The 23,493-nt window shown below is 36.8% G+C and overlaps 1 protein-coding gene across 1 annotated transcript; it reads left to right on the forward strand.

The window, feature by feature from the left end:
* The first annotated feature begins 6,299 nt into the window (after window positions 1–6,299).
* On the forward strand, window positions 6,300–22,933 carry LOC140142559 (carbohydrate sulfotransferase 1-like). The gene is made up of 3 exons (XM_072164552.1): window positions 6,300–6,396; window positions 18,197–18,346; window positions 21,330–22,933. The coding sequence occupies exons 1-3, from the start codon at window positions 6,381–6,383 to the stop codon at window positions 22,610–22,612; spliced, it is 1,449 nt and encodes a 482-aa protein (XP_072020653.1). The 5' UTR covers window positions 6,300–6,380; the 3' UTR covers window positions 22,613–22,933.
* The last annotated feature ends 560 nt before the right edge of the window (window positions 22,934–23,493 follow it).

Genomic DNA, 23,493 nt, shown 5'->3' on the forward strand with positions numbered 1-23,493 from the left:
TGAAAGCAGTTTTTTCGAGTGTCGCTTTTTTCACTTGATCGGGAAAATTGCACCCTGCTCACTCATTATACACAAGGCACAAAAAGAAACTCGTCATTTATATTCATCCTTGCTGTTCAATAAACTTTTGTTAATTGGACTTTGCTTTCTCATTTGACACCCTATTCGTGAAAAACGAACAAGAATTGACCAAGATATGCGCCTCCAAAGCCTCAAACCCCAAAATCAAAAGTTGCATTTTCAACGATTTTCAATGGGAAGTTTTTGGGAACGCATCGTTGTAATGCACACAAGCACCACGGGCCAATCAATAAAGCACACAGTGTAACAGGCACAATTGAATCGTTAAAATTGCAACTTTTCATTTTGGGGTTTGAGAGTTTGAGGCGCATATCTTGGGCAATTCTTGCTCAATATTCACGAACAGGGTGTCAAATGAGAAAGAAAAGTCCAATTAACATAATGTATATTTCAGAATAATCCAAAATTATCAAGGTATTGAACAGCAAGATGAATATAACTGACGAGTTTCTTTTTGTGCCTGGTGTAGACACATCCATAGGGGGTTGGCATTAACCTAGGTGTATTTAATTTGATGGTGTAAGACTCAATTTTGATCAATTTGATCCCCAAATTTAACATCCTATTTGGTAAAGAGTCTGAACCCCCAAGTTTCAGAGGCTAGTGCTATCCGTGTATATATAAATTGTTTGCTAACTGTAGATCTTGATTGCGATTCATAGTCTCACAGAACTCATTGTAATTATATCAGGGCCGTAGCAAGGTTGTAAAATGTGGGGCGGCCAAAATACAAATATATATATCACCAACTTGAAATAAAGATATAAAGAAAACCATAACAAATTTCTCAAAAAGTGGGGCGGCCATGGTATCCCCGGCTGCCCCGCTTGCTACGGCCTTGAATTATATTGTGTTCCACTGGGAGTAGGGATGCAGCAATTATCTTCGTCTTGAGGCATACTGTAACAAGAATGTATCATGTGTAGATCGTGTTTCAGTGAGTTTCATATCTTGACTAATAGCAAGACTGGTCTACATAAAACAAAAGGTTGTTTGACAATACGGTATATGTTATGCTGTTACTTTGGCTCGGATTTTTCGTTTACACTAATTTACCAATGGACATGGAATCATGAACATAACAACGTACAATTTGTTTTTTGGTTTTTTGATACAGTTAAGGCCTCTGTAACCAACCTTTGCACAGTATTTTTGTGGGACAAGACCACATCAGGCACGCCAAATTGCATTTTGAATATGAGGAATGTCCGTAGATTTGATTTTGATTTTCTTTTCTTAAATTTGTGATATGATACAAATTTTATGGCAAATTATCAAAATTGACATTTTGTACATTTAACAGTCCTCCAAGTAAATTTTATAAATGTACTGGGAGAAAAAGCCGGCCATTATCATATGAAAATTTTGACCTTTCGTATTGAAGATATATTTACATGAAGTTTCCAAAAAGACCTGAACATTTTAGGTCTTTTGGGAAACCTTGTGTATATCTACAATACAGAAGGTCAAGATTTTCAAATGATGGACAGCTTTTCATCCCAGCTACATACAAGATTATAAAGTCTACCCAGAAGCCAGCATAGAGTCGGATGTCATGCATTTCTTAACTCGTTTATACAGTGGCAATTTTGTTGTAGCATTTTCTAATTGCAGCAAAATAATCAGTGATGCAAAAAAAAAGGTTGGGAAGAATCAAGCTTATTTTAGAGTGGAAAAAATTCAAAGGTTTTGTAAATTGGGTTTAGAAGGATATTATGTCGTTATGAATACGGCAGACGGCCGAATCCGGATTTGTCTTTTGGTAAATTTATTTTACGAATGCATTACATTTGAATTACAGAACAAGGGATCAATGATGTACATGATAGAGGGCAGCATATCAATTTTTTAATGGAGACCAGATGATAACAGCATAATAAGTAATCAAAAGAGGGCGGCATACAGGGTTAGTTGACGGTGCATCACAGTACGGTCACCAACGGCAACCGTTAAAAAATCGATATGCTGCCCTCTATAGGTATAGCATCGATCCCTTGTTCTCGAATTCAAATGTAATGCATGTGTAAAATGAATTTACCAAAAGCCGAATCCGGATTCGGCCGTCTGCCGTATTCATAACGATGTGATATGCAGGTGTATATACCATACAGTGTACATTTTGTCTTGTGAAACAATAGAGGCACTATAAGTATGGGCATGTGACATCATAGGTAACACTGGCCTTTACCTTGTACACTAGGGATGTCAGAGAGAGGTACTCCAGAGGTACTTAGGTAGAATACTGTACATCTCAAACATGGATTTGGAACCACATAGAGAGTTTGGATGTGTATGGTGGGTTCTGTAGAATCATGTAAATAAAAATGTAATTATAATATTGTAAGTTCAATTATTGTGAACTTTTTTCCATTTTGTAAATTATGATGAACTTTGTATAAAATGTTACTAGGTGGAAGCTGTAGATAAATAAAAACTGAATGCAATATTGTTTCACCTTAAGAATGTTCGGTCTTGTGTTGTTGTTTTTTTCTCCCCGTTTTGCGCTGCTTTTGCTCTCTCTTCTATAGAGGTTGTGCATATGACGTATCATGCCGTAAATATGGCGGACTTCTCAAATGCATTCAACAAAAGCATGATTTCAATCTACCGCGACAGTTCATCTCGCCACACTACGATCAAAATGGTTGATGACAATATTTGATTGAATGGACTGCACTGCGCCATGATTATTTACGTTGAAGGACACCGGTTCAAATCCTTTGTTTGGAGCCAATCGATAAAAGCATGCAGAGCCTCTATCTCAGTTCTTTCTTGTCTTGTCTCTTTCCCCATTTCCCTTTATGGATTATAGAAGATTTGTGATAAACTATTGGAGAAATTTAATTCTGTTCAAGTTCTGTTAAGGGCACCCCCCTAAAAATCAAAATTAAAGAAAGATTGAAGCAACAAGTGCACTTATGCATGTTCCTCTATAGCATGATAAAACCCCATGTTTTGGACCCAAAATTGCCGAAATTGCGGATTGGTCTATCAAATAGCAAACACGCCTTCATTTTGGGGCTAAAAACGGGAACAAAATATGCTCATCCCCAGACGACCCCCCTCCTAAATTTTATTGCATCTGACACCGACTGGGGGATAGGGCTCCCCCGGAATGACCCCCTTTTTGGATTTCGCAACTCCGAAGACCCCCTATATTTGACCAAAATAGAGCTCCGAAAGGCCCTTGATTTTGATCATTCAGCTCTAAAAGACACACAAATTGCTCATTACTCATTTCTGGCGATTTTCAACCAAAAATCAAGATCCTTGATTTGGACTGTTCGCAGCTCCAAAAGTCCCCATTTTACTTGTTCGCAAACCTGTTCGCAGTTCAAAAAGACCCATTTTACCGGTACGCCGTCAGCTCCCAAAGACCCACCACCTCAAAATTCCGGGGGAACATATCCACCAAAAATGTTTGATTCGCCCCTTCCCCGGGTAAAGATGTTTTGACAACCTGATTTACAACCAGTCAAAATATTCAAGAATAAACGAGCAATCGGCGGGCCCAGAGAGCTATAGAGTACATCAGATATCAAATTGCATTTTGAAAACGAGGAATGTCCTGATATCAAATAATTGGAGTAACTACCGAATACCCCGCTCAGGGTGCCTAACCCTAACCCTAACGCTGTGTTGGGAGGTGAGGTGGGTATTCTGTAGTATACCAAATAATTTTGTTTTTTAATTCGCGATATAAATTATAATACACATTTTATGGCAAATGATTAAAAATTGATATTTTTGAAATTTAACAGTCACGAAGTAAATTGTATAAATCTAATGATGTATGGCCTACTTAAAGTGTATGTAGCTGAGATGAAAAGCCGTCCATCATGAAAATTGTGACCTTTTGTATTGAAGATATAGATTATTCCCAAAAACATCAACAACAAAAAAAGGTCCCGAATATCTTCAATGTGAAAGGTCAAAATTTTCAATTAGGGCCTAATGGTCGGCTTTTCATCCCAGCTATACATGCACTTGAAGTTACATTTATAAAGTTTACTTCGATGACTGTTATTAAAATATAAAAAAATATCTACTATTTAATAATTTGCCATAAAATTTGTATATGTATAATTAAACAAAAAAATCGAAATTATTTGATATCAGAAGGACAGTCCTCGTATTCAGAATGCAATGATATGTCTGATGTGCTCTCATGTCCCACAAAATACTGTGCAAACGTTGCTATCCGAGCCCTTAACGTTAAATGATCAAAATACAGTAAAAGTACGCCATGTTTAAATTACATTATTTACAGCTTCTCAGGAAAACACATGGATGAAATGAAAAATGAGGGAGGGCGAGTTAGCGCAGCGGTAGTTCCCTCGCTTTGCACCACTGAGGTCCCGGGTTCAAGCCCGCGGCGCGGCCCAATGACTCATGTGCATTTGGTTTATCCCGAATTCCCGATCCATGCTCGCTCTCGCAGGTTTTCTCCGGGATCTCCGGTTTCCTCCTGCTTTCAAAATCGGTGATTAGTTCTTTCGTTATCAAAAACTTCCTTCACCCAATGGAATTTGGGGAGCTGCAGAAAATGGGTGGATGTTACAATCTAAGTGCGGATAGGTTTGCGCCGGGTTCGGCTGCAACTAGCCTAGTTGATGCGATCTGATTGTGATGATTCACCACGCAGCGAAATTACAGCGCTCTGAATCCTCTGGAAAAAGCGCTATATAAATTCCGAAATTTATTATTTATTATTTAAATAAACCGTATTTCTATCATAGTTTTTTTCAAAAGAACACCGGCTTCAAAATAAGAAAATTGCATGAAGGGGACATAATATAGAATACGTTTCCAGACCTGAAACTTTTCCTCTTTTCAGCTGATTTCCTCTTTTTTATTCCTGAAATTTACGTGTTTTCTTTTATTTTCAACCCAATTTGAGCCATTTTACGCTGTTTTTCAGCGTTTTTTGAGCATTTTCAGCTTTTTTTTCCTGTTTCAGGTCTGCGTTTCTATTCATTTATTCATTCTTGTCAATGAGTCTGGTGCCTACAATTTATTTTTTCAATTATTTTTCCCCGTTTTAAAAAATGAAAAATGTCTTCATTTTACCATCTCTGTTATCACTCTATAAATCAAGAGAAAAATAGTTTATAGTGATACCGATTTAGTTCCAAAGATGCGAAGAGACTCGTCATCCCCCAATTAAAATTATTGTAACATAGGCGTATAATTCCCGGGATGGGGGATAAATCCCCAATATTTTGCCAGGGGGTGCCCTGGGGGTGCCCATACAATCATCCCCAATGTTGACGCCTTTATGCGGGGTTCTGACCAAATCAACCTCCTATTTGGCCATTTTAGCTCCAAAAGTGCTAATTTTGGCACTATGAACCTTTTCTGTCGCCAAAAGATGCCGGACTCACTATACTTCAAGAAAAAAATTTCCAACCCTACACCCCCCCCCCCAATGTCAAAAAGAAATCTACGCCACATGATTGTAAATATGGTAAAAGTGATGCATTTAGCTCTATACATTCCTCAGTTAACATGGTTATCAGTAATCCCAGCGAAAGTGCAAAAAAGAAAATTCAAAATAATTTGTGTAAATTATAATTATACAAATTTCCTAAAAGCAAAAGCGAAGGATACGTCATTTAGACATTTATGACACTAAGGAATAAAGGCTTATACGGTATAGGCCTATATATTCAAATGTTAACATTTGTTTTTTAATTCATAATATTAGAAGTATATCATTCTATGTAGGCCTACTTTATAAAAACTTGTTTGCTGGATCCCTGTTACAATCAACTAGGCCCTTTGGCCTCTATCTAGAGGCATACCTTTACCGGGATCTAGCAGCACTCGAAATTACATCGCTGCATGAATCCTTTATGTAATTTGTTTTTATTTCTGAATATTTTTAATTCAGTTCATATTTTGTTTTTCTTTTTTCTTCAATAAAACCAATAGGACTATAGGGCTACTGGGGCTAAACATGGGAAGACGCTTATTGCTCATGCGCTGTGCCTTGGAATTACCGAATTCATACTGCGGATAAAGCCAGGGGTGCCAATATTAATTTTAGGTTTTCACATATCCCTGTCGATATAATGTCGACCCAAATAGTCAGCATTTTCGTGCTGCATGGTTGTTTTACTTGCAAGCAAACGCCGATTTGCTTTTTTTTTTTATATCACATGTGCGAGTCACATACAGTGTACAATCCGTCCGCGCAATATGCCTACAGTTCATCAGGAGTCCTGAATCAGGAGTTGTGAAAATCAGGACTGATAGAGGAGTTTTGTGTTGATTTCGACTAGACTAAAAGGAGCACCATGACGTTACCAAATGGTGAGTGAAATAAAAACATTGTTCAGGCAGGATAGTTCTGTTTTGCAATTTTTTGTATTTTCAATTTCATTCACTTAAAAGTGATTAGGGGCTGTGCAATAATTATGAGTCCTGGGGGTACAATTTCAAACGGCTCGCCAAAATCGCTTGCCCCCCCTCTCCGCCCGCCAAAAATCGCTTGCCCCCCCTCTCTCGGCCCGCCAAAAAATCTTTTGGAGCTGCGAACAGTCAAAATCAAGGGTCTTTCTTTGGCTTTCTGGTTGAAAATCGCCTGAAAATACCTTTTAGATATGAAACTATCAAAATCAAGGGTCTTTCGGAGCTCGGTATTTTGGTCAAATATAAGCTAATATAGGGGGTCTTTCGGAGCTGCGAAATCCAAAAAGGGGGGTCTTTCTGGGGGAGTATACCCGTATGGTCATTTGTGTTAAGTGCCCCTCCCGATAGAGTGTTTTTGATGAAAGCTAAATTAATACGAGACAGCCGTAAATATGCCAATATAGAAAAGATTGGTCTTACAATAGCACTTGTTTGTATATATGCTTGTATCGGTAATTAATTTGCTCAAACTCCATAGTATTATAATTTTGTCGATGGATGGCGTCTGGATTAATTTAGCTTTCATCAAAAGCACTCTATGCTTGTAGACGAGGTTTTACGGTATATTCACATTTATTCCTTTCTTTTTTCTATATCATATCATAAACGTGTCATTCAATGACTGGATGGGACCTTGGGCAATTTTCATAACTTTGTTTGAACAAAAACCCATGCAAAACTTACGGATCTTGACTGCTCTTGTTATAGGCATATTATAAACTTCATCAAGCCTCAATGTCCATATTAATTTGGTCTTATTTAATAATTTTTTTATTTGATGAATTTTGACCAATGGTTCAAATCTAAGCTGCAAAAATAAAGGCCTGTGATTTAGTGATTTGCTCATCTGGACGATCGTAAAAATCATCAAAATTCAGATTTTGTTACCTTTGTCATAGATGTGCTAATATAGCCTGCTGGTTCAGCCGAAAGCCGTGTATTTAAGACAAATGATGTTTTCTTCGTTTTTGCCGAATTTTTCCCCGGGAATTTTTCATTTCAAACATATCCTTCAATTTTGAGCATTTTATAAAAATGAACAATTTTTATTTTTTACACTTGCACTGGGATTACTGAATATGTTAAATAAAAATAAAAATAAATAATCACGATTATGTTGTAAAGGGTTAGACAGGTTTTTTTTATGCCGTGGTCAAAGTCCCATTCACTGATTCAGTGATCCCACCGAAAGTGTATAAAAAATAAAATAGTTTATAAATTACTTAAAAGTGAAGGATAAGTCATTCAAATTGTCATTTTGTATTTTAGAAATGAAAAATTCAGGGAAAAATTTGGCAGGAAAACAAAGGACACAGCAGTATTGACGAAGTTAAAACTACATTCATTTACATGTAGGCCTATAGCTAATTATTTATGTATGTATACTGTCAGTAAATTACAGATTCATGTAAATGCCCTATTTTGTCACCCAAAGCATGCTAATGTTATAGGCCTATAGCACATCTGACAAAGGTACCGGTACCAAAATCTGAATTTGGATGATTTTTAAGATTGTCCGATTGAGCAAATCACTGAACGGGCCTTTAAGCTTAAGGGGGTACTACACCCATTGATTTTTTTTTTTTTTTTTTTGCATTTTGTGAAGAAATTACAAAAAAAATTGGACAAAGTGGTATGCAAAATGAAGGGGCAAATCTTCTCGTTTTATTGGTGGCATCGGTATCAATGTAGCTTACATGCTTTTGAAGATAGAAGCCAAAAGGAGGTACATCACTGATGATTTAAATTCACTTCATTTTGGAAAGCTTACTATCAACGGATTTTGTTAAAATTTTGGATATGTGTTGCTAACACATTAGGGAAATAATGTTGATATGTAAAATGGGAATAAGTGGTCCCTGATTTCTTTTATGACTTCATGAACTTGGTGCTCCACAACTATCAAAAAACGAACCGGTTAAAATGCTTCTATTTTCAATGTCGAGCTATATTTTGTATTTTGAACTTGCAACACTATGTCACTGAAACTTAATTAAGCCATAGGTAACAGGTTACCACAACCACACTACAGCAATGTTGAAAAAGATTGTATTTTTGTCACCTATACCACCATATTAGGTAGTTTTCCGTAAGCTTCATTTTTGTGATTTTGGTAACTATTTTTTATTTATTTGCCCAATCCAACTCAACTAGGCAATCTTAATTGTACTCACCATTTACATCCCAAGGTATTTTAGTATATCCACCTCACACATTTCCATTATATATCCAGTAACAGACAAAATATCAAAATTGATGCCTCATTATGACATGTATGATATCACAGACTATCACATGTATTCAAAATTGATGCCTGAATTTGACCTGAACCAATTGACCTATAACCTGACCTTTGATGACCTTATAGCCTTTTTTAATCTCTTTTCCTAACAACATATTATAGAAGATACATACATGGTGTGGTATTAAATTGTCTATGTGGAAGAGATTATTTAGGCCTATTTAATTTATTCAGTGTTATAATCAGTGAGTATATTTCTATAGATAGTATAACAAAGGATTTAATGTATTCTATTCATGTATTCTACTTGGACATGTTCAATAGAATAAATTATGGTTTGTTATGAAACACACATCTCAGTTACCAGGATACAGTAAACAAAAAAATATATAGGGCTAAAATGATTTTCTAAAATGGTTTAAAACCACTTTTTATGTAGAGATATTTTATAAGTTCAGGACATGAGATGATGAACATATTTATATACTTTATAAATTTGCAACAAAAAAAGAAGATGGGTACTGATGAAAATCGGGGTATTAAATCGCCTTAAAAGAAAAAAATTGGTGAAAAACTGTCAAATAATAATAAAGTTTAGAATCACTGAATGTGTCTTCAATATTTTCATGCACTTTTGGGTTAATCTCACGGGGGCATATGGCGAGTCCATAATTTGTTCGTATATTACAAATCCCTATGTTCTCGTATCCTGCAACAATAATATTTCGTCAATTGAGTTTCAAATGGGGCTTTGTGACGTAAATTTACTACATGTAGTCCTTGACCTTAATCATGGGTGCAGTTGTTCAATGTTTTGTTGTGCTGTTAAAGGGGCATTTCGTGATCCACAGCCTCATCCCCCACTTTTCTCAAAAAAGTTGAGATTTTTATATCACTGGAAACCTCTGGCTACATAATGTTTATGTACAAAATATTTCTTGCAGATTAATTTGTTTTGCAAAGATATCGTGAAATTTGAATTTCGTTCTGGTGCACCAGAACGAAATTACAACGTATTGTCTATGGAGCAGTAGATACACATAAGGGACCGTTCATTATTTCCACCGGAGGGGGGGCCGGGAGAATACATGGGGGGGGTCAGATGGTTTTTAGTTATTGAAAGGGGGTCAGTTTTGCATCTCAAAAATCCTGAGCTTCCAGGGGGCTTCGCCCCTGGACCCCATCTGGAACATTGCCCCATGACCCCTGACCATTAGATTTGCACTTTGCATGTCGGCCGACACTTTGGTCCTTTTTTTTTTATAGTCCGGACATAAGTCGGGCCTCAACCTGTTTTTCACCTGACACGGTCTGAATCTTGAGACAAATTCGTCTCAGGTGTGAATTGACATAAATTTGCACCAAAAGTAAGTAGGCCTAATTTATTATAACATTTTGAAAAAATGGGTCATTGGGTAAAACATTCCAAAAAAGGGAGAAAATTCTAGATTTTGCTTTTAATTTGCCAAATGTACAATACAAAGTCAAAATATTAATTATCAATTAAAACGAGAACAGTATTGATTCTGGGAAGTGACAGATAAATCTAAATAATTTTGTGGATTTGTGGATATTATGACAACAAATTTTGAATCAAATTTGAGATCTATTTTGACATTTTTAGATAATCATTTCACATTTTACATGGATCTAATTGGACCTGTGTCCAAGTTTGAGCAGAGCCGAGTCTGTTTGTGTCCAAGTCCGGCAAAAAGTGGACTCGAGTCCGATCGATACATCACCATAGGCGTAGATCCCCCCCCCCCCAATATTTTGCCAGGGGGATGCTCCATACAATCATCCCCCCAATGTTGCTGAATATAGGTTTCTGACCACTTATTTGCCCATTTTAGCCCCAAAAGTGCAAATTTCCGTGCGCTTCGCGCGCATTTATTCTACTCTTGCACCATATTTCATCAGTTTAGCTTCAAAATATCAAAAAATTTCGCGCGCTTCCCGCGCATTTGTACCATAAACTTATTTTGTCGCCAAAAAGGTGCTGGATTCACTATACTTCAAGATTTTTTTCCAACCCCATCCCCCAATGTCAAAAAGAAATCTACGCCCCTGTACATCACTGATTTATGGTAATATGTCACAAACTACTTTTTATTCATTTTAATATACTGATGAAGAAGATTTTGCAATTCATTAATTTTACACCAAAGGGGGCTATGTACTGCACCCAGTATCAACATGTATGAGAAGTTGATACATACTTTTGAAAATTAATAAATCAGCTTGATAGTTTATTAAACTCATTTGATTTTTTATATTCTGTATGATTGAATTAAATTACAACTTAAAAAATGAAATAAATTTGTTTTACAGCCATTTTACATAAAACTAATGAATTATAATAATTTTGACCCCAAGTTTCCAAACCTGCCACTTGAAAGATTGTTCTTGGTGTAAAAAAACTGTAGTCGTATGGATAATATTACTGTGGTTTGTTCAGGGACCTGTGGTATGGATGTACATGTAGTAGCTGGAGCACAGGGTGGCATTTTTAACCAAAAACTGTGTACATGCATGTGAAATAAATAATATTTTAGAAAAATAAATAAAACAAGTTAAAATACCCTGTGGGGTTCTATCTAGTTGAAGGTATATGAGGATGTGCCACGTTTTGAGGTCCTTTTCATCGATTTTGGTAGGCCTATATTGATGGGTGGCTATTCAGTAAAGACCAATATTTGGAGAAAAGTGCCCAATTACTGCAACTACATTTGTAGGGTAAATTTAGGTGCTTTTTGTGAAAAATTGGTATACTGATAGCCAGGTGGCAAAAACAGTAAAGGCATAATTTGTCAGCCTGATATGTGGCAGTGACGTGAAGTGTTGAGGCAGCTGATCCATGCTCGCATCTATTGCGCGTTATTGCGCGTGTGCATACGTCAGGTGGGGGGGGGGTCATATGATTTTCATGTAGCTCGGAGGGGGGGGCATATGGTTTTTATTATCGGAGAAGGGGGGGGGATATAGTTTTTGGCAGTGACTTTCTGTCTGCTCCCAGCCCCCCCCCCCCTCCGGTAGAAATAATGAACGGTCCCTAATCATGCATAACTCACAAACGCAAAATCGGAATCAACTGATATTTTGGGAATAGGCTTTTTTCGTGGATATGTACTGAAAAATTTCATAAAAAGAGGATGCTAGGATCACGAAATACTCCTTTAACTGTTATTATTGTTATTGTGTGGACCCCCGTGTGACCCCGGGGGAGAGGGGTTACTCAATCAACTTTCAGGCCCCGGGATGCAGGCTCATTGTGCGGTGCTATACCGGCGTCGGGAAGTAGGGGCATATCGGTACAAAAGAGGGGTCATTGCCCGGGGGTCATTGGGTATAACAAAATGAAAAAGGGGTTCGTGTTAAAAGGGATCATTGGTAAAAATTTTGAAAACAGGGGTCTTCGCGTACAAAATTTCCTAAAAATTGAGCAAAATTATATTTTTTGTTCCAAATTTGGCATTGCTGAAATTCAGGGTTCGCAGGTTTGCCGCAGGTGGAAAACCGCGGTTTTAACCACTTGGTTTTTGCCAGTTTTTGCCGGCAAAAACTGAACCCTGCTGAAATTTAATATTAAAGTTTCCGCCGTTATTTTATGGCATTTTGATGATAAAATTCTAGAAAAAGAGGGTCATGTAGCCGAAGGTTAAAAAAATGGGGGGGGTCATCACATGTCCCATCAAATTTAAAATTGGGCCTATTATGGAATCAGCCAAATTCGTTATGTTTGTCAGATCAGCAGCAATTTTGACATTCACATTGTCGTCTTCAGAACCCCACGTTAAACGACCAAAATCAGAATGGCCAGTGGAATTTCTTCCACTTTAAGTTTGATGGAAATCGTGCATCATGGCATGGCTTTAAATGGTCTTACGAAGAAGTAAATAAGAATAAATAAAAAAAAGTTCAACAAAAAGGCCAGAAAAAAAAACCATTTTACATGTAGACACGAGGAGAAGGGTTATGTAAATGCTGAGAACCATCTACTATATACATCTACAAAATACTCAATAACGTTGTTAAAGCAATATCTAATTGAGATATTTTAGGGTTCTTGCAATTTCCCATAGAACCATTTTCTCTAAAGTTGTAGGCCTACTGTGTAAAATCCGAGTAGGCCTATAGAGCCCTTTTCCAGGGTTTAATGTGCATCCCCCACCAAACCAACATTTGTAGCTACCTTTTACGGTCCTTTCAAAATGTTAACAAAAATAATTCCCGGCACTCCGACCATATTCAAGGTCAAAGATCAACACAGTGGTCAAATTTCAAAGTTGTTCAAATCTGGTTAAAAAACACACCAAATTATCATCCTCTCTTATTTCAAGGATTCAGAAAAAGTATAGTTTGACCACAGATCCTGGAGGATCTGTGGTTTGACCTACCTGCGACATACCGTTCTTGAGTTATGCTAGGACTGGTGGATATTTGTAAAATCAGAGAGGGCTTGTCATGGTCCACGCACTGAACAAGTGCTTGCATAGGCCTAGTAATGTTGGTTAAATGGTTGCTGGATATTCACAATGTGTTGTTCTACATGTATAATTACTCGCCTAAACAAAAGTGTGTATAAATTTTATACATCCAATATGGTTATGTCAATTATCAGTTTACCAGCATTTGAGTTCAGAAAAGGCTACATGATTCTTTTCAACTCACATTTAGTAAGAATAATGTTCCTTAATTCACAAGCGTTTTTAGTAAACACGTTTGATACCCAGATAGGGGTGGGTCAGCCTTGTTTGAGTATAAAGTAATATGAACTCGGTAATTGGAAAAGAAGAAAGGAGGGGAGTGAAAAAAAGGCAAAGGAAGGAAGGGGAATGGAAAAGAGAGAAAAGGAAGAGAGAAAAGGAAGAGAGAAAAGGGGAAGTTTGACCTTTTTGATTATAACTCAAGAACGGTATGTCACAGGTAGGTCAAACTATACTTTTTCCGAATCCTTTAAATGAGTGGAATAATTTGATTTGATTTTTAACCAGATTTGAGCAACTTTGAAATTTGACACGCTGTGTTGACCTTGATGACCGGAGTGGCGGGAATTATTTTTTGTTAACACCTTGAATGTGTTACTAGTATATGACCATAAAGGGAAGCTAAAATAGTTGGTTTGATGCCCGGGCCCCAAACTCAACACAAAAGTTGGCAACCATGAGAGTTACCAAATCTTCCAAAGACCCCCTTTGCAATGATTTTTCATCAAATTTACCCCCTTTTTAGTGCAAAATCGAGGACAAAATTTGGCCAAAAACAACCCCTTTTTTGTGGTTTTCAATGACTAGAATTTCAAACACCCTCTTTCAATGACTAAAATTTCAAATACCCCTTTTCAATGACATATTGACATAAAATTACCGGATTTTCCCAAGTAGGCCTACCCCCTTTATCCAAATTTGCGGACAGTGCAAATTAAATACCCCCTATTTTTCTGATTTCATTGTCAACTTTTGAGGACAGTGCAAATTAAATACCCCCTATTTTGCCAATTCCACGGTCCTTGCAGCTGGTAAATAAATTACCCCTTTGCCGCGCTATTTGGTAGTCAAATTTTGTGTTGAGTTAGGGGCCGGGGTTTGATGAGGCATCCAATTAAACCCCAGTATATACTGCACTGTACTAGTATGGGGGAGGGTGAATGAACACTGAATCCCATCTCTCTAGAGGAAGTCGGCTGTCACGTAAATAGGTAAAGACTCTTTCGTTCGAGATGTTCAAGTTCAAGGTCATGATCGATGTGAAGTTCAAATTCATGAAGGAATTGGGAAGTACAAATTCATTTAATTTAAGTATATCTAAATAATAATACGCTATATGTCTGCCTGTGAGTCTGTTCCTCTGTGTGGAACTTACAGGTCGCATGACATTCAAAACGGGGTGAGTAGGTGGTGCCCGGGGGTGGTGCCCGGAGGTGACACTCGGTGTTCTCGTCCCCACACTCATAGAAATTGTTCGTTGGCATTACTCAGTAAGTTGATGTAAGTCGTTGCGTCAACTTTCCGAGTAATGCCAACGCGTACAATTTTTAGTAACGCTGACTCGATATCATTAATTATGTTGGTCGCACTCATTTGCACTTACTTTATTGAGTTGTTACAACTCAGAAAATGAAACTAGCCTAGGTTAGCATAATTTTCTAGAGGTGTGCTATAGTATACAAAATTTTGCACTGATTACAAAAATAAATATTTGAATACTGCTAATTGTGCAGAAAATGATCCAATTACGTGAATTAAGTAACAAAGTATACCAAATTGGGATAACTCAAAACAATAAGTACCAGTAACTTAATATGAACGAGTTACATCAACTTACATGTTGAGTTACAATAACTCAACTAATTGGTTCTTTGAACCTTGTTTATTTTTCTAAGTTCCCTGAACTTGAATTCAGAAGTTGGCATTACTTAAAAAGTTGACGCAACGACTTACATCAACTTTTTAAGTAATGCCAAAAAAGTTGATTAGTTGACGGAACTTTTTGAGCTTTTTCAGCATTTTTTAAGTTCGGATAACTAAAATGAATTTTGTTTTGGCAACTATTTTTGAGTCGTCCAATTACTTACTCCTTTTGAATTGCGCCAACAAGGCGAACAAGTCATTTCTATGAGTGCATTGTCTGGTTAAGGCAAATTTCGGCTTCAGTAGATCGAACCAGGGAAGTGCCACTGCATTGATCGGCCACCTAGGCCTAAATTTCATTATTTAAGACTATAGTATCATATATAGGTCATATATATAGGTCATCAGCGCGCAGCGGGAAGACGTTAGCATGAACAATTCACGTATAAGGTCCCGTAATTACACCCCATGAGCATACCGGGTCAAAATGATGGGAAAATAGGCCTACATACCACCTCCCACCCCAACTGTTAATGCCTAATATTAAACCGCTGTTGTTTTGGTGCTTGTTCCGTTGGGGTGTTGTTTTTGTTTGGGGTAGCTGTAATGCATGGAGCTGAGAGGGGGAGGGGGTGACCAATGATCATTCGGACTGCGATGAGTGTTAGCCGATATTGCTCCCTAGTATAAAATAGGGCCTACGTACACGTTAGATGTAATTGCAAATGACTGCAAATCCCTAATTGTAAATGTTACTGCACTTTTGGATACATTTGGAAAGGACTGCAAAATTTCAAATTGTGAAATGCACTTTTGGATCATTTTTACAACCAGATGACCAATGACCATTCGGACCGTTCGGACATGCACGTACGCAGTGTTGACCGATGTTGCTCCCTATAAAATATACGTTAGATGTAATTGCAAATGACTGCAAATCCCTAATTGTGAATTACTGCACTTTTGGATAAATTTGGATTGAAAAGGACAGCAAATTCCAAATTGTGAAATGCACTTTTGGTTAATTTTTACGGCCAGATGACCAATGACCATTCGGACATTGGCCGATGTTGAATGTCCTAGGCCTACACGTCAGGTGTAATTGGAAATGACTGCAAATCCCTAATTGTGAATGTTATTGCACTTTTGGATAAATTATCATAATTATTGTGCCACACAGTCAGATAAATTACCATTACTTTTATGGATCGTTCAATAGGCCTACGCCAGGGGGAGTGAGCCGGAGTTTTAGCTTTTAGTTCAAGTTAGCTCAATCGTTAAGGCGTTCGACTATGGTGCGAGAGGTTGCGAGTTCGAACCCTGATGGTGCCTAGTACGCTCTCGTGAAAAAATGGAGTTAGCTTGAAATCCCCCTAGACATGCTAGACAAGGAACTTGCTGCTAATTTGTCTCATTGTACCATATGTTGTATACCCGCACGAAACTCGGGGAGCTGATCCTGGTTATTTGTGGAATGTACCTAGGGTGTGTGCTCTTGAGCAGCAAAGTCCCTGATTGTTGTTTAATGGTTTATGGAATGATGTGGGCCGTAGTGGTCAGCGACAACCTGAAAAGTGTGCTGAGGCTTGTGGCTGTGCGTAGCGCACTATAGATCACTGCGCATCCGAATTTATTTGGGGGTCTTGAGGGGGGAATCTAATTTTTTTATTGAACCATGAGGGTGAATGTTACGTTTTAAATGGGAACAAGGGGGAATTCGAAAATTTTGAGCGGGCACGACTACACGAAACTCCTACTCCCCGGCTTAAATATAATTATGAACGGTCCCTAACCACTGCTAACTTTGTTTTTTTCAGATAAGTTTTTACATTGATTTATAAACTGCCCGGGGAGGGTCCATGGAAAATGTTCCTATATCATGCATATTATTTTTACGTTATGTTATGTTATGTTATGTTATGTTATGTTATGTTATGTTATGTTATGTTATGTTATGTTATATTTTTATGATATATGTTATGTTATGTTATGTTTTAATAATTATGTTATGTTATGTTATGTTACGGTATGTTATGTTTTAATATGTTATGTTATGTTATGTTATGTTATATTATGTTATGTTTATATGTTATATTATGTTATGTTATGAGTCAGACCCATAAATAATCTTACATGGTAACAAAATGAGGAAAACTACCAAAAACATGCATTATATTAATGCTGCTGATGACCTTTGTTTTTTGGTCTCGATTTATATCTTTTTGATGCAAACATTCAAATCCAATATCTTAATTTTGCTTGTGGTCAGAATTGAACAAAATCACAAAAATAATGAATTGATTAAAAAGTGGTTTGAAATCATAAATGCCCTTTTCAGCCATTATCAACGCGCCCTGCCTGTCAAAATGAACACAGCAGAGTGTGTACATTAGATTAACACCTTTAGAATTAATTACCAAAATGTTGCACGCCGAAAATCTTAAGAGGACATTATTTTTCGGGACTTGGGGTAAACATGGTAAATAGGTTCAGATCAGGCTCTTCTAAACAGAAATAGAAAGTTTACTCCCGGGTTTACTCAGTCAGTTGCCCAACTACGGTAAACAACAATGTTGACGCATGTTTTGTTGTATATGAAGGATAAAATCTTATAGGTAAATAATGCCGGGAAACAATGTGCATTAACCTGAGCAATTATGCAACCCGATACATCAATACTGTCTGTCTTCAGATAGAACACTATACGGAGCTTATACGCCAGGGCTTATACGGCGTTTCACTAAAAGGTACGTTAGTGCAAATTGAGACTGAAAACGTTATGATATTATCATGATTATAGCCTAAACCATTTTAAACTGGACTGCTTATGCCTAAGGTATGTGATAAACCGGGCCGTGGAGCTTGCAGCATTGGCTTTCAAAACATTCTAAAAGAATTTTATTTAACTGTTGACAAAACATTTTACAATAACGTTATACAGTATTCATGATCTTTATAATTACAACCCAACATTTAATGTAAAACGTTTTGAATAAACGTTTTAAGAACATGTTTGTGTTTGCTGGGATGCTATACTTCTGACAAATAGCGAATAAAATCTTGATACTTGTGAACAAAATAATATTCTTTCTTTTTATTCTACATACAGCAAAATCATCGACTGCATTTGCACCAGAGTCAGGGAAAGAAGAGAGACAGATTCCACTCATGATGAAATGTCGTTCCCGGAGGATATTTGTGTTTTTGACAGTTGTTATAAGTACCCTGACAGGTTCGGTTTTACTTTACGGAAATGTTGGTAGGTACAAAGATTCAGGTAACTAACCCCTCTTAAATGAGTATTTTGTGATCCTAGCATCCTTTTTTTTATGACATTTTCAGTATATCCACGAAAAATACTTAGTCCCAAAGATTTCAGTTGATTCCGATATTGCGCTTGCGAGTTATGCATGATTATGTGTATTACACTGCTCCATAGACAATGTGTTGTAATTTCGTTCTGGTATACCAGAACGTAATTCAAATTTGACGATATTTTTGCGAAATGAATTAATCTGCAAGAAATATTTTGTACATAAACATTATGTAACTTTTTTTGAGAAAAGTGGGGGGATGAGGCTGTGGATCAGTACCAAATTGGAATAACTCAAAACAATAAGTACCAGTAACTTAATATGAACGAGTTACATCAACTTACATGTTGAGTTACAATAACTCAACTAATTGGTTCTTTGAACCTTGTTTATTTTTCTAAGTTCCCTGAACTTGAATTCAGAAGTTGGCATTACTTAAAAAGTTGACGCAACGACTTACATCAACTTTTTAAGTAATGCCAACAAAGTTGATTAGTTGACGGAACTTTTTGAGCTTTTTCAGCATTTTTAAGTGCGGATAACTAAAATGAATTTTGTTTTGGCAACTTTTACACTATTTTTGAGTTGTCCAAACTTACTCCTTTTGAATTGCGCCAACAAGGCGAACAAGTCATTTCTATGAGTGTGTTGAATAGCTTTGGGGATTTTGGGTCGCCCTGTCTAACACCTCTCAGGATTTTAATTGAGTCAGTGATGGTATCGTCCAAGTAAATTCTTGCTGGGCACTTTGTATATGTAATAAAAATTCCCTTTAAAAGGGAAAGCCAGCCTCAATGTAGAAGAGGTCTTGTAATTAGTTTTGGTCAATGTGAAAGGCATTTTTAGGATCACGCTTACATCTACATGACAGTCCACCAAACCATCAACGATGAGAACATGCACACTGAAACAGCAGAAAACATTAATTCCTAATCTCATGTCAACTCTTTTAATTCATTACATGTACTCCAAATTGTTCTGGTCTGTTTGTTTTGTTGTTGTTGTTGTTGTTGTTGTCGTTGGTTTTTTTGTCTTTTCAGCTTTTTACCCACGATATCTCAATTTCCAATTTTGTAATACCAGAACTTACGAACTCAATATCTTCGCTTAGGAATGTCCGATTTCACTGCTTTCGATATATACACTGCCGGTTTGAGTTAACTTACATGTACATTTTATTTTAAAATAACTTAATTAATTCGCAATGTATAGTTTAAGCCTACTATATTATAATAGATAGTGCAGCACATTTATAAAGGACTGGTTACTCACTACAATCTTCACTCTTAAACTGTGTTTTTCTGAATGTGCTGATCATGTTGATTGCTAGTCGGAAACTCCTGCGAAGCTATGGACATGGCATCTTACATACTCCATTCTATAACAGTCTGCCTAGTGCCTTGTGTGTTTTCTCTTCAATCATTTTGTTGAATGTAATTTTATGAATCAAATAGTTATGTGTCATTTTATTTATAATAAAGAAGTTATTAAATTAATAAAGTAAGACAATTTATTTATCTATAAGTGCATGTCAAATGGGGTACATTGTTCAATACTATATGCATAAATTATGCCCATATTATAGCTAGGCCCTAAAAACTTTATTTTGCATCGGATTTTTCCCGTTGAAAAGACAAAACTGATGTTTATGATAGCAACCATTTCATCAATAACATTTTGAGTCATTTTTATCCATAAAACGACACAGGATATGATAGATAACTACTTTCACATCAATATGGTCCATATGATCACAGATTGTTGAGAATCTGTGATATGATCTGGGGATATGATGAAGATTTTGATTCTATAGATCTGTTATCAACATGATATCACGCTGTTCAGTGGTCAAGGAGTAAGGACCCCCGGTCAAGGACACTGATATGACATCATAGGTGATGTCAGATTTTCTTCTGCTGACCATATGATGCTATATATATTAACTATTATTGTTACATTTAGGCCTTGAAACTTTTAAAGTCATAATTAATTAGTTCAAACATAACTTTGGTAATACTCACTCGTTTTCGTTCGTTGAAACGGCAAAACATACTTACTTTTCCTAACAAATCGAATTAAAATATTTTAAAAAAATTTAACCACAAAAAGTAAAAAAAAAATATCATTCCAATACCACTAAAATATAATCTCTTGAGTAAACTGACCCCAAACCTGAAACAGGTACCAGCCCCGAATGGGCTGGCGAAAAGGTAAAGGAGACGATCCTATATAAACAGTGATCGGAATGCCCATTCATCTTGCGCCAGACTCCTCCATGTAATGTTGCTGCAGAGGCATTGCTACACATCCTCCAAAGCAAAGCGATTCTGTTACCTTCTTAGCATTTAAGAATGTCGGTACCCATTTATACACCTGATTGGAGAGGAGTAATCGAGATTAAAGTCCCTTACTCAAGGGCACAGCACGACGGCGTCGCCGGGGCTCGAACCCACAACCTGCCGTTTCCGCTCGGCCACCGTGCTCCCGAAATATTTTTGAGAAAATGTTTGCCAAAACTTTTTTTTGCAATAACAATTTGGCAACATTGAAATGTTTTTTTCATAATAAAACGTTTCAAAAATGTTTTCATGACCTAATATATAATCTGACATTTAAATTTTATCATAGCGTTTTGATGAAAACCAAAACGCGTTTATGACACGTTTATAACTTTTTAAAAACATTTTTGTGTTTGCTCGGATGTCGTATAGATTTCTGAAAAATTCCTTCAACAATGCTCATAATGGCGTGACAACGGCGCATATATCTGATCTTATATTTTACGATTTAATTAAATCCGTACTAATCTCAAAATGTTATCTAATCTAATCTATCAGTGCTGAAAAGGAATCGTGTAATCTAAACTGGTTGTACCTTTGATGCTATCTATCTAAATTACATGATTTATATGTTATCATTGTTTTGCAGATCCTTCACGAATAGACGGATTTCTACGTCAAGATCAAACGAATAAAGACACGAAAAGCAACTCAGGTATTTTGAACAGTATTTCGACAATTCCAAAGAACATGAAGAATGCGTCTTTCATTGCAACAACTAAGCTACCCAACAAATTATCAGCTGAAATTAGTGAGGATTCTATACAATTTCCACAACAGGAAGATTGCTCCTTTCCTGTTTCATTTACAAACAACAAAAGTGCAATATTACCACCAAGTTTTGCAGACGACACGAATGGCGGGAATTTCAAAGTCATTATTCTGACAAGAAAACGATCAGGCTCATCTTTCGTAGGCGAAGTTCTGAATCAAAACCCAGACATGTTTTATGTATTTGAACCTTTGACTGTACTTACATTCTTGGGAGTGAAACGTTTCATGAGGAAGGATATTTTCGATACATTTTCATTGCAAATATTGAATGCAACTTTGCACTGTGATTTTCAAAATGTTTACATGCAAAACAAATGGTGGTTTTTCTTGAAGAAGAATCTATGTTTATATAGTAACTCGGTGAAAAACATAGAAATGTGTGGACATGACCCCGAACATGACCCGGAACCAAAACCAAAGGATGAACAGAGATCTTACGTAAATAAGATAATTTCCAATCTCACAAGAATCTGCCAAAATTATCGTTATATTGGTATTAAAACTATCCGTTTAACCGAAATAAGGCTATTAAAACAGCTGATGACGTCATCTTATTTGAATATAAAGATATTGCACCTGGTGAGAGACCCGAGAGGAACAATGAGTTCAAGAATAAAATTACCTCAGGAAAATTATGAGTTTCTACGGAAAAAGGGCAAAACAGGTAATGAAGTTACCGATTTGTGTCGATCTGTTAACCGAAATTTGAAATTTATCAACAACAACGAAGACCATGATTGGTTACACAATCGTTATAAATTGATTCGATTCGAGGATACGGCAACAAATCCAAGAAAAGCAGCTGAAGAAATTTATGACTTTCTAGGCATTCCTTTTCCTGATTCGTTAAGCGACTGGATCGAGGCTAATACAAAGGTCAATTCGGGTGACCCATATTCGCATACCCGAGACTCAAAGTCCATTGTACACTCTTGGCGCCAATACTTGAATTTGACAGACGTGTTGCACATGCAAGATAAATGCAAGAATGTAATGCCTATTTTGGGATACAATATGGTGAGTTCAACTCAGGAATTGCGGAATACGTCATTTCCGGTGATGGATTCGCTACCATTATCAACTATATCTATGTTATAGAAAGGAAGGTTTGCAATGAGGACAATATACAGGGTGTCCAATAAAAAGCGGGTTTCAACGAATGGGGTGATATTATAAAATGTGTTTGCAACCATCATTCAGTATTTATACATTATGTGAAAGCCACATCTTATATAGCTACACTGTAAATACAAGTGTTTAAGGTTTCTGTAACACTTTTTTAAACACTGCAAGGTGTTTAATTTTTCATTTACATAGTAAAGGTATAGGACACCCAAACACCAAAGTAAACACGTAGTATACACATAAACACAAAGAGTAAACACATGAGAGTATTTAGATTCTATATATTTCAACGTGTTTACTTTCATAGTGTTTAGAAAGTAAACATTTAGTGTGTTTACTTTCTAAACACTCTGAAAGTAAACATGTTGAAATGTTTAGAATCTAAATACTTTCAGGGGGATGAGGCTGTGGATCGCGAAATGTCCTACTGTATGCATCAAAATGAAAGCTGGCTTCCTGCAAATTATAGCTTAAGATGGGGCTTACGCCATGCACAGTTTGTAAACACTGAATGATGGTGCGGAAAAAAAATTGAAATATCGCCACATGAGTTGGAACCCGCTTTTTCTGGGACATCCTGTATAATGATCTCAAGAGTAGAGATTTAGATGATGATTTGGGAGCTCGAGCAAACTGGCATATGAAAATTCTGTGAGAGAAAGAGAGAAAAATCAGAACTCGGCGGGGATCGAACCCCAGACGCTTGGTTACCGGTCCAGAGTCTTTACCACTGCACTACCTGAGTTCACAGTTGGTACATGTAGCCTACTCGGGCAATCTCAACTGAAGTCCTCGTGATAACTCTCTCACTGTCAGCTGTCGAACTAAATTATTATACATCGCACCGCACAACA

Source organism: Amphiura filiformis, chromosome 20, assembly GCF_039555335.1.
Source record: "Amphiura filiformis chromosome 20, Afil_fr2py, whole genome shotgun sequence".
Lineage (NCBI taxonomy): Eukaryota > Metazoa > Echinodermata > Ophiuroidea > Amphilepidida > Amphiuridae > Amphiura > Amphiura filiformis.

What these genes read in the sequence shown, in the direction of transcription:
- LOC140142559 (XM_072164552.1), top strand. An exon ending in TTTACTTTACGGAAATGTTG is followed by an intron (nt 18,347 to 21,329) that starts GTAGGTACAAAG and finishes ATTGTTTTGCAG; the next exon opens with ATCCTTCACGAATAGACGGA.